The 15,510-nt window shown below is 29.5% G+C and overlaps 1 protein-coding gene across 4 annotated transcripts in view; it reads left to right on the top strand.

Moving 5' to 3' along the window:
* The window catches only part of LOC145184380 (protein furry homolog-like), a 36,274-nt gene extending 22,536 nt beyond the window's left edge, over positions 1-13,738 (top strand). For 3 of the 4 annotated variants that reach the window (XM_090077331.1, XM_090077334.1, XM_090077333.1), the window contains 24 exons: positions 96-206; positions 360-481; positions 580-845; positions 989-1,123; positions 1,250-1,324; positions 1,604-1,853; positions 6,786-6,999; positions 7,119-7,219; positions 7,312-7,534; positions 7,633-7,737; positions 7,825-8,134; positions 8,350-8,591; positions 8,709-8,871; positions 9,053-9,163; positions 9,275-9,374; positions 9,569-9,666; positions 9,747-9,911; positions 10,030-10,170; positions 10,503-10,889; positions 11,005-11,193; positions 11,282-11,491; positions 11,625-11,980; positions 12,134-12,776; positions 12,958-13,738. In XM_090077331.1, coding sequence (XP_089933457.1) covers positions 96-206; positions 360-481; positions 580-845; positions 989-1,123; positions 1,250-1,324; positions 1,604-1,853; positions 6,786-6,999; positions 7,119-7,219; positions 7,312-7,534; positions 7,633-7,737; positions 7,825-8,134; positions 8,350-8,591; positions 8,709-8,871; positions 9,053-9,163; positions 9,275-9,374; positions 9,569-9,666; positions 9,747-9,911; positions 10,030-10,170; positions 10,503-10,889; positions 11,005-11,193; positions 11,282-11,491; positions 11,625-11,980; positions 12,134-12,776; positions 12,958-13,398 — 5,158 coding nt within the window. In that variant the 3' untranslated portion in view covers positions 13,399-13,738. The remainder of the gene's footprint in view (positions 1-95; positions 207-359; positions 482-579; positions 846-988; positions 1,124-1,249; positions 1,325-1,603; positions 1,854-6,785; positions 7,000-7,118; positions 7,220-7,311; positions 7,535-7,632; positions 7,738-7,824; positions 8,135-8,349; positions 8,592-8,708; positions 8,872-9,052; positions 9,164-9,274; positions 9,375-9,568; positions 9,667-9,746; positions 9,912-10,029; positions 10,171-10,502; positions 10,890-11,004; positions 11,194-11,281; positions 11,492-11,624; positions 11,981-12,133; positions 12,777-12,957) is intronic. The other variant, XM_090077332.1, reaches the window with a different exon arrangement.
* Positions 13,739-15,510: the final 1,772 nt, after the last annotated feature.

Here is a 15,510-nt window from a genome sequence, read left to right as displayed (position 1 = left end):
CTCACCTTTTTATTTTTTTTTTACATTTATAAAAGATTGTTTTTGTAAACATGGGGTGACTTAACTTTAATTTTAAAAAAATACTTTTTTATTAGTGCTTATTCATGTCAGCTGATATCTTTGCTTTGTGTTGTTATTTTTAAAACTGGGGATCCATGTCAAGAAATTTGTGAAAAGGCTGCACAACTCCTTTACATCCTTGAAAGGTATGAACGTTACTGTTCTCTCTTTTATAGATATTGAAAACAAATTTACAAAAATGAATATGGTATACTAAAGGTATTGTGATAAAAAAGTTGTCTTTTTCTAAGAAGCCTTTTAAAGTATTATTTCAAAAAATTTTATCAATAAAAATTTAGACGCTTTTTTGGGTACATGGTTCCCTTTCGAATGGGAGTAACTGAATATACAAATGGAAATCAAACATTTTCTATGCATCTTGCCTATACTCACCCTGAGCTTACATTACCTCTCATATCAGGTTTTAATTTACCTTTTTTGTTTACAATCAAATTGGTAACCTGATGATATTTTTGAGTAATTTTCATATTTATTTATAAAAATTCTCATATCTTATAGAAATCACACTACGTTTTGAGGCTGCAACTATGGTGGGTCAGAGGTGCCTTTTGCATTTTCTTTCTCCATGGCTAGAAAATATAGAACTGGTTGACCTATCAAATTATCCTGCATCATCAGAAAAAGGAGAAATATCAGATTTTAATGATATTGAAATACCCACTCACAACCAATTGTTAAAACCAATAATTTTACAAGGTGGCGGTTGGGGATCTCCTCAGGCATCACAAATGGTTTTGAATAATTTGTTTTATCTCACTGTAAAGGTAAAGAAATCAAACAAATTTTGTTTGTGACTTTTGTTTGTTTCTTATGGATATTGAGATGGATATGAATGTTGAGAAAGTTTCTTTGACAAATTCTTAAACATGTTTTATAGTAATTTGAATTATTGCTTTTGGCTTTTTAGTACGAAGAGTTATACAGTAAGGAAATTGAAAAATGTTGGTCTTCATTATGCATGCATTGGGAAAATAATATAGCACGCATTATAGACTATCTTATTGTGACAGCAGGGTTGTGTGGCACATGTGTTCTTATTCATGTACAATTAATGTATTTTAACAGCTAATTTATTTGTACAAATGCTAAATGCATTTACTGTAACTTAATATACATATAAATTAGCAAAACTTTATATATATATAGATGTTTTCTTTTTTTTTTTCAGGCTAAAAAGGTTTGTGTTTACCTTGCAAGAACAAAAAGTACGGCTACTGTTTCTCATTTAACAGAGGAAATCAAGGTATCATCATACAATGCAGAGCTGAATGAATTTATTAAATTTTTATTAGGTTATGTAAAAAAAAAAACCATGCAAGGTCACCACTAAACATTACACAAGATTTGCCAATTTTCTAATTGTGGAAGCATTTATTATTAACCTGCCTCTGTAAAAAATTTTTCTACCTTGCATTGATATCACACTAAAGTAATTAAATTCCAATAACTCTTTTTTTTCCCTATAAAATGCTTCAGTTTTTATTTAGTTTTTATGATTCAATTGATAACAACTTTATTTTAGCTTACAGATATCGTATCAAACTCATGGGACAGGATTTCATCACCACCATATTTAAGGTGTTTAAGTAAACTATTTTCTCCTATCAAATTGAGTTCTCCAGTTTCTAATAATCCCATGCAAAAACCTCAAGAGGGAACCAAAGAGGTTGATGAAAATATACTGATTGATACTAACAGCTCAACGTTTGTGTTGAACCGGCTTGGTACTGAGCGATCTTCTTTTGGAACTTCTAAATCTTTTTCAGAAAGCGGTATTTTAAAAATAATTTGTTGATAACCTTTTTTTAATCATTCTGTATTAACAATTTGTTTTAAAGTGGGGTAACATGAGGCAAATTGATGTTCCTTGAGCTCATTTGCCCCATATTGGAGTAAGTTGGCCCATGGTTGCTCAGATTTACCCTCAAAACAATTTATAGTTAATAGTTAAATTTTGAGGTAACAAAGGTGCATAGAGTGAAAACAATTTTATATCAATCAACAGTGCTTGTTTTATCATAGCTTTTAATATGGTTATAACATATAATATTTGGTCACAGATTAGTCACTATGTTCATCTAATGGGACTAGAAGATCGTTACATTACAAGCATTCATATATTTATTAGGATAATTTTTTCCTTAACTTATTTTATAAAAAAAAATTAAATGGTTGAATTCCAAAACATAAGCAACTTTTTTATAACTACTTTAAAAAAAAAAAAATACTAAAATCAATAATTAATAACATATCCTTTACTTTTAAGAAACTTTTTTTTTGGAATAGGCTCAATGAGTCTATCAATTTTTTTTTTGGCGATCTCATTACATGTGATTTCAATAGTTTTGTCAAATTTATTGGTGCTTTTGAAGGGTCCTTTGTGTCTTAGAGAAAGATTTTGCTTAGATGGTAAAATGTATTACCAGCTAAGTTTCTAAAGAAATTTCTTTTCATCAGTTTAGTCAGCTGAATCATTTTAAAAAGAATTTTTTCTGAATTTTTGTAATGACCTGATTTTTTTTAAAGTAAACCACATTGGAGAATATACTTGAACTATAAACTTAGTTATCATAATCATCTCTGAAGACAGATTTTCCTCTTTATATTTATACGTAATGGGTAACACAAATGTCAACCATCTTGAATGGTTCACAAGTCCAAGTTTTGTCAATGCTTATTATTTGGAGACTTGGCCTGTACTTATACTGACAGTATATTCATAAAGTTTTCTTTTAACATTACTTAAATCTGAACAGTTTCATCTACTAAGGATTGAATTTCTGACTTTTTATTGTAGAAAAACTTATCATAGGGAGTTCATGTATAGAGTCTTCTAGAGTCTTCTGAAACAGATTAACAAACTACATTTATTTTTTAGGAATTTTTTTTTTTTCCATCAAATAAAGTTCTTGTCTAAATGGTTATTTATTTCGGTGGAGTTGACATCCTGCTAAATATAATTTTTTATTTATAGCTTTTTCTAGCTGAACAATTAGACCATTTTCTGCACCAGTATTACTTGTAATGTCAAAACCACAGCTTTAAGAGTTTCCATGCTGTTAAACTCTTCCAAAACTTCTTTAGTTAAGTTTGCTTAAGTAACTCCAGTTCCATTCATAATAGTTTCATGAGTCAAATATTTTCTTGTCTTCGTTCCACTTTCTGCAGTAAATGTAAGATTATGTAATGTTCTTCTTTTTCGATTTGGAAGGTGAGTCAATAATATAGTTAACAATATAATATATGTAATATATAGTTATTATTTATAATACAAATAATTTTCAAATTATTATAGGCTCACCTTCCAAATTGCTTCTTTATCTTTTTTATCATCAGTTCCAATAACTTTTTTAAATGAAAAATCTCTTTATTTATTTATTTGATGCCAAGTTGTTCTCCTATTTGAAACTTTTCGTTAAAATCTTTCTTTTCTGTAATAATATCTGCATTATCAGTAACTGTTACTATGCCATAGTTAATGAGTAATCCTGTAGCTAAACGAGCAGCAGCGTTTTTACTAATTTCATAACATATTGCTGCTATTGCAAAGTTAGGCAAGGGTCTGTAATTGTATGAAATAGGTATTTCTCAATAAAACTCTGAATCATGGTTGTTTTCAACATTTTCATCATCATCACAAGCATTATCATGAGAAGATTGACTATCACACTAAACAAAAATGAAATAGATTTAAAAATAGTTAAATTTTTAAAAAATACTCACACCGTTATTTCTGTAAATCTAATACTGTTGGTAAAATATCATCAAGTACTAGCAGAGAAAGAGTACTTAAGTACTTGTACAAAATGAAAAAACAATGAACCTATATAAATATATTCATACTGACCTCTAAAATCAATTCATCGAGACTTTCAAAACAAGGTTCTCGTTTATTCAATGTTCCATTTACTTGGTTTCTCTTTATGTTCTCTTCAACTTTGCCAATATGAAATAACCCTTTTCTACCTTTTTAGCTCTTTGGTCTTTTAAGTACTCCCTTTCATTCATTGGTATCTAAATTTTATAAAAAAACTATCGTTTTTTGATAACAATCAACTTAATTTTAATATCTAAAAATTATATTGTTAAATACCTTTCTTTCTTCATCACAAACATATGAAAAAAATTTTCTTAAATTTTCTTATTGTTTACATATAAGAATAAACTATGCAAAAAGTTGTCTCAAAGTAAGTTAAAATGACAAATGAATTTTTTAAAAATTTAAAAACTTGAGGAATAACTTTTTTTACTATAGCTATCATAACATTTAGCTACAGGCAGTTTACATTTACATGCAGATAAACCAAACAACGAATCAAAATTCTTTTCCAAATAAACAATTCTGTATTTGTTCCCTTTTGATTTTTTGAATTTAGCAACACAAAACTCTTTTAAAAAATGTCTCAAGTTTTTTCCTTTTTTCAAGTTGCTATATTTTTTGGCGGACCACATCTTTACATAAAAATACAAATACTTACAAAACAATGCATTTTTCATTTTAAGGTAGTTGTATTATGTACAAATCTTTTTCTTATGTAATAGTAACAATTTAGTTCCATTTAAAGAGTACTTTTTTAGAGCAATTCCTGTATTTAATTTTTGCTGTTGAAAAAAATGTAATTTGTTATTTGGTTGCTGACAACCTTCTTCGTGGTTCCTAGCATACCCAAGTTTGCATAGTATGTAGCTAACTCAAAACAGCCATCCTGCTCCTTTTATCAATGTGCCCTACTCTAGAGCATAGTAATAAATTATTAGAGCATAATGATAAAGTATTCTTATGTAAATAAAATTTTAAAAGAGGTCTTCCTAATAAATATTTCTTATAAGAGGTTTTGATACTCAAATTTGCACTTTCAGATGTTAATATAATGTATAAATAGTCATGTGTCAGGTACTAAATATATTTTAGACATATGCAAATAATATTTTTAAACAAATAGAAATATTTTGGGGTGAAGGAAGGTGTGGTTCTCTCAAAAGTTTAAAACATTCTATTAAAAGTTCTTAACATAATCTCTTTTTTGGTTTTAAACGCATGGTACCAAGTTTATGCTGAGCTCTGGCTCTAAGATACCCATCTCTTGCATCTGGTCCTACTTCAGATTTGGCTACTTCTGTCACTTGTTTAATAGCACTCTAAGTAATTTATGTGTGATTTTAACAGAATGGGTTGTTAAAAGTGTCAGTCTAAATAATATCACTTTATCTTTAGTGAGAGAACAAGTAAAAATGTTTCTCTTACTTCACCTTTTAATCATGTAATTAGTTTTTTGAGACTGCTATGTTCAGCTTTAAAATTTTTAGATTGTCTGACTTGCAATTGACTAACATCTAACCCTAAGGGTTACCGATTTCCTAGGGCATCAGTGCCCCTTAATTTCAGAATCTGGTTAACTACAAAGTTACAGTCATCTGTACTAGATAATAGTGAGATTATCACACTTTTGTGATGTGCATATCTCATATCTCATATCTCATATATGCTCTGTGATGGAAATCACAGCTTCTCTTACCTTTTTATGTCAAAAAAAAGTGTAAAGTCAAATTTTTTTAAATTTAGATCAGTTAGCTTTCTTGTCCACATATAAACTATTCTCATACAAGTAGTGAGCCATCTGGCATGAAACAAGACTTTTTAAAAATGAAAACAATAGTTTTCTTGGTTAAGTTTAATAATGAAATGTTAGAAACATCTAATTAAAAGTTTTTTAAATAATGTAATTAACAGCTGTAGAAAACTTAACTTAATCTTTTAGAGCCATCAAATTCAAATGAGTTAGAAAATTATCTTATGTCTCAATTTTATTAAATGAAACAAAACATTATTCAAATTCATTTGAAGTTTGAGACATGAGATGCTTCATTTCTCAAATTCAAATGTATATTTATTCATGTCAAGAAAGCAAAATAATAACAAACAAAAAAAAACCACTAACTTAAATCAAAGCTCTTTTGAATTTAGAAAGTAAATTAATAACTTGATTTGTCCAGAGTTTATTGAGATTTAAATCTAAAAAAAAATTTTTAAAAAATTGTAAAATTTTTTTTCTAAATTTGTATAATTTAAATTTACATAAATTGGTTGGAAATGTAAAAATATATCCAATGTAAAAATTTGATTTTCTCTTCAAAACGTTTTCCACAAAAAAACTGGTCATATGGACACCAACTTTTACAATTAAGTAGAAATAATTGATTTTGAAACCCATAATCAAGTAATTGATTAACTTGTTAATTGGAGTCACCCTTACCCAAGGTAGGCAGGGTATTTTTACTATACAATTACATGTAATACATCAGCACATCAATTACAAGCAACACGACCTCAACAGTACATATAATTTCAAAGCAATTCACAATTGATTTTGATCTAAAGTTTTGCTAAAATTTAGCATTACAGTTTTAGAATAAAGTACACAGGCAAAAAACTTAATTGCATAAATTATATCAAACTAACAGATTTAAAGGTTGTACTGAAAAGTTCTTATGCAACAAAAAAGTTCTACATATAAATAGTTGTGTTATTACAATCTATTCCACTGAAGTAATAGATATTTGTTGGCTTGTTTTAGTTTAAGGTAATTGGATAGCCTAATTTACCTCAATTTCCCTTATTTTAAATGGCTAATGCAAGTACCTTTATGAAATTGAATTAAGTTTAAAAACTAAATTTGTTAATATAAATTAAGGAATATTTTTAGTTGCAGAATCTGCAAGAGCTAGTCAAATGGCAGGTATGATAGAACAAAAAAAAAATGCTGCAGGTTCATCAGAGTTGTGGATATATCAATGGATTATCAAAGCTGAGCAATTAAAAGGTGATGGTCTGCCATTACCTATGCCTCATAAGTTTCAGTACTTTGCTCCTATTACACAGTTATTTCCTCTTACATCACCCCCTGCTCAATTATACAGGTATGTTTTATTCATTTTTCTAAAAAACTGTATTGCTGGTGATGATAATAACAAAAAAAATTAAAGTTAATGCTCAAATACACAGCTGTTTTACTTTTTATTTTTATTTTTTTCTTTAGGTGTAACTTTGCCTTAATGCTATTAACTGAAATAGTCTCTGATCAAAGAGACATTTCATGGGTTGAGGATCTACCTTTATTGCTTCATGTTAGTTTTTTAGGTAAAATAAAATGCATAGTTGTCATCTTGGAGAAAGTGTAGTTTTATCAATAATTTCTATTTTATGTTTGTTTTTTTTTTGTTTTTTTTTAGGGTTGGATCATCCAAAGCCTCTTGTGTATGAGAATTGTAAGCGATTGATCATTAACTTGATTGTAGTGTTGGTATGTGGTAGTGATCGTTCAACAATTGCTAAAGCTCTTATGGACTTTCATACAATTTCTTCTACTGCACTAAATCAGATTGCTAGTTTGTGCACAACAAGTGTCCCCAATGATGCAGATTTCGGAAATGAGGATACACATGATGACTCTGGGTAAGTTTTTATGTAGCATAAAAATTAAATTTAGGCAATAATCATGTTTTTATTAATAATTGTATTTTTAATTTCATTAAGTATACTATTTCCTTTAGAGCAAATGTTGAAGCTCGAGTTAATGTTAATGGACCAGAATTAGAAGAGAATGGACTGAGTATTTCAGAAAGAGCAAAACACATAATTGAGTATCTTGCAAAGAGGTAGTAAAATATTTTTGAAAGTAGCTGTGGTTTGACACTCAAGTTTTTATATTCCCATTATAAAGAGTTTATATCTTGACTATTTAGTGGGTGCAAGCCATTATGGACTTTTGAAGATATTACACCAAGAAACTGTACTATCAAAAGTTCAAGTCACCTGGAATCTTTTCTACATATTGTTATTTCATTATTTGATGATGCTTTGCCATCATCTGCATTGCGTGGTCGTTGGGGTAGAGAATCCTTACATTGGGCAACATCATGCTCTTCTAGACATTATGCTGGCAGATCTTTTCAAATATTTCGTTCATTAAAAGTTCCTTTATCCTGGCCAATGTTGTCAGATATATTACAGCGTCTTGTTGAATCAGTTGCAGATAGCAGTGAAGATGTTCAAGTGAGTATTCCTAGAATTTTTTTCAAAAGTATGTTGCATCAGATACACCTTTTTCATTTTCATGTTAAGATCAAAACACTTGTAATCATAAAGCTAATAATGATATTGAGTTTTTCTTTGATATGAAAATTATTTATTTATTGTTTAAAAAGACATTGAAATTGAGGACACGTTTTCTGTTTATTATCTTTCCTTTTTATATTTCTTCATCTTAGGGTTACTTCATGGAAATTTTACATACTTTTTTGGCCGAAGTTGACTATGCCTTTAATCCTCATCCAAAATCTGTACTTCAAAAAACAATCTTTACATTGCCTGAGACATTCAAAGCAAGCAGTGAGATGGACTTGTCACTTTCAAGTCTTCCTGCAAGATATCACAGGAGATCAAGAAGTACTGATTGTAATCTTGAAAATAAACGCTATAGATCATTAAGTGATGGCATTTTTAAAGTCAGGTAAGTTTTTTATTATTACTTCGTGCTGTTTTTTGAACCAAATAATGAATTTTTTTTTGGTCACTTAAAGTCAAATATTCAAATGAAGAGAATGGTAGTTTTTTTTTTTTTTTTTAGCATTTCAGAAGATTTTTCTGATACTCCTGTCATAGAGTTTTCAGAGAATCAACTACCACCAAGCCCTTATGACATACTCGCTTGTTTTTTTTGGATTGGCGTATCTTTACTTGAATCAGACTTTGAACATGAGTTTTTGCTTGCAACGAAGCTGATTGATAAGGTTGACAAATTTTTGAAATTATAAAATTGTTTTAACACAAATTTTTATACTAAATTTAAAATGGTTGTAATCTATCAACAATTTAATAGTAATTATTTTCCTTTTCAAAAATATCTAAGCTTTTGAAATAAAAAAGCTTTTGTAAAATTTTATAAATAAAAGTATTTTTAATTTTTCTTAGGTGATTGATAGTTTAATTTTAGAAGATGCAAAAAGTATTGAGCGTGTAGAGAAAGTGCTACATAAAATTAATTGGTTGGGTTTTCCTGGTTTGCAAAGTTTACTTTTAAAGGTCTTAATTTATGTTGTTGTTTTTTGTTTTTTTTTCTATTCTATCTTTGTATTTGTGATATTTTATAGTTAGCATTTCTAATGACAAAAAATATTATACTACCTACTACAGGGTTTGACATCCTCAGGTACAGCTGAACAAACTCAATATCTACTTTCCAAGTTGACAACAATGAATTCTATTGCTGTTATCAGTCCCAGTTTGTCTTTAGGTAGGTTATAGGTAGATGTTTGTAGATTGTAAGATATAGATAGGATATTTGTAGGTTGTAAAGTATTGATAGGATGTTTACAGCTTGTAAATCATGTTAACTATTAATGTTGCAATCTGTGAACTAATAAATGTGTAATTTTAAACTTTTGGAATCAGATTATAATTTATCAAGAACTAAACATTTCAAATTAGGTCTTTCATTAAATATTATTTCACTGTTACCTCGATTGGTTAATTCATTTGATGCTCCTGAAGAATTTTGTAAGACTGCTGCACTTAGGATTGTACAAGTAAGATTGAAGATTTTTAGTTCTGTTTAAATTTTTCATAAAATAAACTTATTTGCTCATCGCTTGCACTTATCTCTCAGGCATGTGAGGGTAACCTCAAATTAAAAGATCTTGCTACTCTTATGGTTATGTATATAAATAAAGATTATTCAAAAAGTATTCATTTTTGGATTGAAGTGGTTTGTAAAAATCTTGTTGATGCTTTTCCAAATTTCAGTGCGCAACTTCTTGCAATACTGGTTGAGGTATATTATGTCCTTACACTTAGTTTTCCTAGTTTAAATGATTTAATGTTCTTTTTTGAAAAAGGATTTTTCTAGAACAAAAATATCTTTGTTTTTTTTATTCTTTTTTAAACTTAAGATGCTGGAACAAGGACCTGCAATATTTCATCAGTCTGTTTTGAATATTATATGTGCTATTTTAAAATATTCTGATGCAACTGCACCAGGATTAAAACAGTTTCATGGATATTTGCTCCGAGTCATCACCTCTCATGTTAAAGTAGTGTTTCTTTTTTTATTTATTTATCATTTATATAATTTTTTTTATATTATGTTTGATTTAACATTTACATCTCTTGTTTTTTTCAAAAGATATATTGTTAGGGTTCTTTATTTTAAAGTGTAAGCTTATTTAAGTTTTGCTTTTTAAGTGCAAGTTATTTTGTTTTCTCCCCTAAAATCTATTTTTATATATTTTTTTTTTATCTTGTTTTCATTCTTTATATTTTGCTGAGGCCTAGATTACTTCAATTATTTTAAAATATCATAATAAGTTTTTTATTAAGGTTTACCCGATTTATTAATGATTTATAGCAAAAAGAATATTTTTAGGACGTGAACCTATGGAAAGAATCTCTAAATATTCTCAAGTTAGTTGTTTCTAACTCTTCACACATTCATCAAGCCAACCCATCTGCTACTCGCAACATGTCTTCTCAGCTTGTACAACCCAGAGGATCTTTAGGTTCTCTTATCTCACTAGCACCTAAACTCCCGCAAGTTCCTAGCATGTCATTTGGGGATAGCTCTTGGTCACTATCTTCAGACATGTTTAAAAAAGATCTGCCTGGTCGTACTCTTGAGTTTTCTTTCAATGTTTCTAATACCCCTGTAATTGGTGCAAGATACAGCTTAGAAGAATTGAAAGATCATATTGAAACCGGAGGTTCAAGCTCTACCGCAGCGGCACCATGTTGGAGAAAGCCACATGGTTGCCAGGTTTGTTTTGGTTGTTAATGTTTATTACTAGATTTATTTGAATTTTAAAAAATACCTTCAGAAGCATTCACTCCATCTTTAAATTTTTATACTCTCTTGTTATTTATTCTTAAAGAAACGTACGCGGGAAAGGCTAGTACAACTGCTTCCGATGTGTGGACATAAGGGAGGCTTAAAACAAAGTCTCTCTGTAATCTTCAGTTCATCAAGTGAGCTAGACCTAGAACGAGCTTTGTCTTCTGAAGATGGATCAGGGGATGAACCATTAGGAGACAAAGCTGAAGTTGATTTTTCTGGCCAGCAAGTGCGTTAAGTTTTATTTTTCAATTAGATTTTTATATGCACACGCAGGCATTTATTTATGAGTAGCATGTTGATTTATTTTTGTTTAGCTCACAAATATATTCACAGACTTTGATTTTCTGGATGATGAACTTGATAAAGACCCGATGTTAGAAGTCGGAACATTTGGCTGGACCTCTAATTCTGAACTTGCTGATGAATTTTCTGAAAGTGGTCATATATCCCCATGTGGTAGTGAGTCTGATAATGTTACTTCTGTGAAAGATGATTACATTAGTGCAGACGAAGAGGAAGTAGATGTAAGTAAAATATGAAGTAAAAAAAAATGAAGTAAAAAATATATAAAGATTATTGTAAAGATGCTAGATAAAGATTTTGTCTTAAAAGATGAGCTTTATAAAAAGACACTAAAAAATTGTACTTCTTTTTCAGGTTTTGCAAAAGTCATTGCCAGAGTCCTCTTTAATATCTCTTAAAGAGGAAGGAGAAGAAGAAGAAAAAGAAGAACTAGAGTCAAAAGAAGATGATAGAGAAGAGGATGATGAAGAAGAAGATGATGATCATGATCATGATGATCTTGAAAAAAGAATTATGCTAGAAGAAGATCGGGATGACATTGAAAGCCCAATTAGTCTTCCTCTAGATTCTGCCGATGCTGAAACAAACCGCCCAATTAATGGAGAAGAACAACTTAGCAATCTTAATATGAACAATCCGTTACTCGAGAATGTTGACAACCCACCTCTTTCACGTACGGATGAAAATAATAGTCACACTTCTCAATCGAGGTGCAAATTTGTTTTTAGTTAAATTAAAGTTAAATTAAGATCATCTCTTAAAAAACAATCATTTTAACATTCGAAAAATCAAAAAGATTTTAAACAAAAAAATTTGATTCAAGTGAAATTTTTTTTTTTTTTTTTTTTTTTTTTTTTTTTTAGTTTGGATTCAATACATGCTGTCGAAAACATTACTTCTGCTCCTTTGTCTCAACCAGTCAATTTTGAAACTCTCAAATACGAGGAGATTCCAAGCCTTTGGTCCAAGCTTGTTCGCCAATTAGTAAGTCATCCATCTGTAGAAGAAGCTTTAGATTCTTTGTCTTGCTTTCCGTTGATTTTAAAAGCTTGGAATATATGGCTAAAAAGTTTAATACACGATGCACAAACTTTTTTTCGTTTAACTGGTGTGACCGATGTTGCTCGTAAACTCTCATTAGTCAAAGAAGAGCTGGAAAATAATTTTAGAATCCCATATTTGTTCGTTGATCAAGAAGTTTTTTCTGCTGCAAAACTTTTATCAAAATATCGGCTAACTACACTCAAGTTAAATGTAGGTTTGCAAAGCCTTCAGGAGAAACGGCAACTCGCGCTCCGACAACTTGAAATGCTTCAGTTGAACTTTAAATCCGATTGCTCTTCTGATAATGAAAACGATTTTCTTTTCCCTTCAAACTCTGATGAATCTGCCATACACGAGCTTTGCGTATACTTGTATCATGTTCACATGCAGTACATCCTATGTTTGGAAATTTATTCAGTTTATGTTGAAAAGACAGTCGCCGTTGTTCGTAGCGCGAATCACGTGAGTCACGTGCTTTGTTCTTTTTGTTTTTTTTTGGTTTTTTTTTTTTTTTTGGTTTTTTTTTTTGGTTTTTTGTGAGAAAAGCTTAAACACCTAGTTTTGTAATATTTAAAGGGATCTTCTTTAAAAATTTTCAAGTAATTTATGTTCGTTGGGTGTTTATGCAAATACTATTATTTAGATCACCGATTTAACAATTGATCTGATAAGTATGCGTAGTGAGCTAATGGCTTCACAGCAATCTTTTATAAATTCTAATGATAATTCTGGAGAGTTTGCATCTTATACAGATATATCTAACTTGTTATCAAATGCAGTTGCAAACCGTCAGTTCGACGAAGCGATTTCGATAGTTCGTAGTTACAAAAAAAATCATTCCAATTTGTCTAACGGTAAAGAAAAACCCGAAGAAGAGTTGGAAACTATATTGTCAATTTATGCTCGAAGCATGCTTCAATCTCGCTCGGGTGTCTTTGCGTTACTCGGATCCTACGACCATTTAGCAGCTCTATGCGATAAATTAAACGAACTCCTAGCGGATTTTTTATCTTCAGCATATGAAAGAGATCAATTCAGATCTGATACGGCAGACGCTGTTAAAAAGGAGTTATCAACAATTTGATTTCGCCTGATTTCATTGAAATTTTTCGCGCTAAATTTTTTTATAAGAAACACCTTGCTGTAAAATATAATTTGCTTTTATTAATGAATATTTAAATAGTTTATATTTAACTTTTATGACCTTTTCACTTATGGACTTTAGCTATATTTTGTCTCGTAACAACTTGGTCGCTTTTACACTTCTGAAAGTTTATTTGTTGTTTATTTGCGGATCGTTTGTGAGAAGAAGGTTTGTAGGGGAAGGGTTTGTCTATTTATTTTTTCATTAAAATGAGTTAGTTTTGGAGATTCCTGTAGATTTTGTTTTAAAAATTTTCTAAATGTATTTTAATAAAACGTAATATACGAATATTTTATTTCGTCTTGTTGAATAATTCTAAACCTACGTTTTTTACTCAGTTGGGAGTCTCACATTTTTTTACTCAGTTGGGAGTCTCACATTTTCTTTACAATTGTCTGAAGCTGTCTTCTTTCATTTTCTATTTTAAAAAAAAATGTTTTTTAATGGGTCATTTTTTAAAAAGCGTTTGAAAGTAATTATTTACCATGCCCCGGTTTTCTACTAATAGCCCCGCTTAAAGTTTTTTAAAAATTTTGAAGTAGCCTTGTTTCTTATAACTATCTATATGTAACTCTATCTTCTCAATTCTATCGCAAAAAAGAAAGACCAGACAGGACCACCACAGAGTTTCAAAACTGTTCTGGAAAGAAATAAATCATCTCGATTCATTAATTCAAATTGTGATAGAAAATCCTGGAGCTCTTTTAATACCACTGTCAGATATCTTATTTTATCATCTCACTTCATTCCATCAAACTTTACCAATAATATTTATCAAACAGTTTTTGGCCTGTTATTAAATTTTAGGAGATTATGATTACTATTATAATAATACGGTAGTGAATTAATTTGATATGTGAATTTCTTATTCTGTTGAATAGTCTTTGATTTAAATTAAAAATCTCCTTCAGCCTGATATGTATTTTTTATTATTGCTTAAGCTATTTATATACACACGTATACTAGCTGACACGCTAAATATTAATCTTACCGAATAAATTTTACTCCCCAACCTCTTGAATAGCGAAACATATAAATAATGAACATAGCGGAATGCAATTAAATCACTTTACAAACAACAAAATAACGAATGTGTTGCAAAAAAGAAGTCCCAGCAAGAAAAAAGGCTGAGAGCCCTCCTCTGTTTCTTTGTGTTTTTACAACTTTGCAAAAATTTTCTTCCTACCGATATCATATTTTTTAAAAGTTTGTTAAAAGGAAATAATAGTTAGATTAGAAAAACGCTTTAAAATTTAAAAAACGTTTTTCTTTTGTATTCAAGTTGTAATGCTACTAATCTATCCAATTAATCTGTCCAATTATTCAACCTGGTAAACGTCAATGACTTCAGATACTTTTTGTTATATTTAAGCTCGTGCAGCAAAAGTAAAAAAGATTATCATCCCACAGCACTTCATCCCTCAACAGATTATTTTTTTCAAAACATCGTAATTTTCGGAGAGAAAATTACGTAAAACGCACTTTACGTCAGTGAACAGCGTAGTAAAAACAAGCGTAAGTCAAAAACGCGTAAGTCAAAAATGCGTAAGTCAAAATGGCTGCTTTACAAGGAAGTGAAAAATGTGTATAAACGGAGTGTAAGGAAATATTGAAGGAAATAATGATAATTTAAACCTGTCAAAATCCCAAATTCTTCTCCATTTATGTTTTTGACTTTTGTAGTGTCGCCTCTCAAAATAGTCATAAAATGACTTACGCACCATTAGAACTGACATTATATAGTTTGTAAGATTGTAACTCAACATGCTTTACGACAAAATGTTTTAAAACGTCAAAAGATGTTGTTGTCCAATCTACAAAAGAATTAATTAGCGCTTATCGCATTTACAATGTAAATGTAAATTGTCAGAACTTGCAAGTAATTTCAATCACTATTGTCCATAAAACTATATATTAGATTATTATATATTATATATTATTATTATATATAGATATTATATATTGTAATAACTTTATACATTCTTTTACTTTTGTTAAGAATTTAAAAAGTTTAAAAAAACTTTTTTTTTTAAGTTATTTATCAAAACAACG

The sequence above is a fragment of the Hydra viridissima genome, unplaced genomic scaffold (genome assembly GCF_058129835.1).
Source record: "Hydra viridissima isolate aposymbiotic clone 2 unplaced genomic scaffold, HvirCarnegie_v1 scaffold_2, whole genome shotgun sequence".
NCBI lineage: Eukaryota > Metazoa > Cnidaria > Hydrozoa > Anthoathecata > Hydridae > Hydra > Hydra viridissima.
The sequence above is the reverse complement of the archived record's forward strand: the minus strand, read 5'-3'. Positions and strand labels throughout refer to the sequence as shown.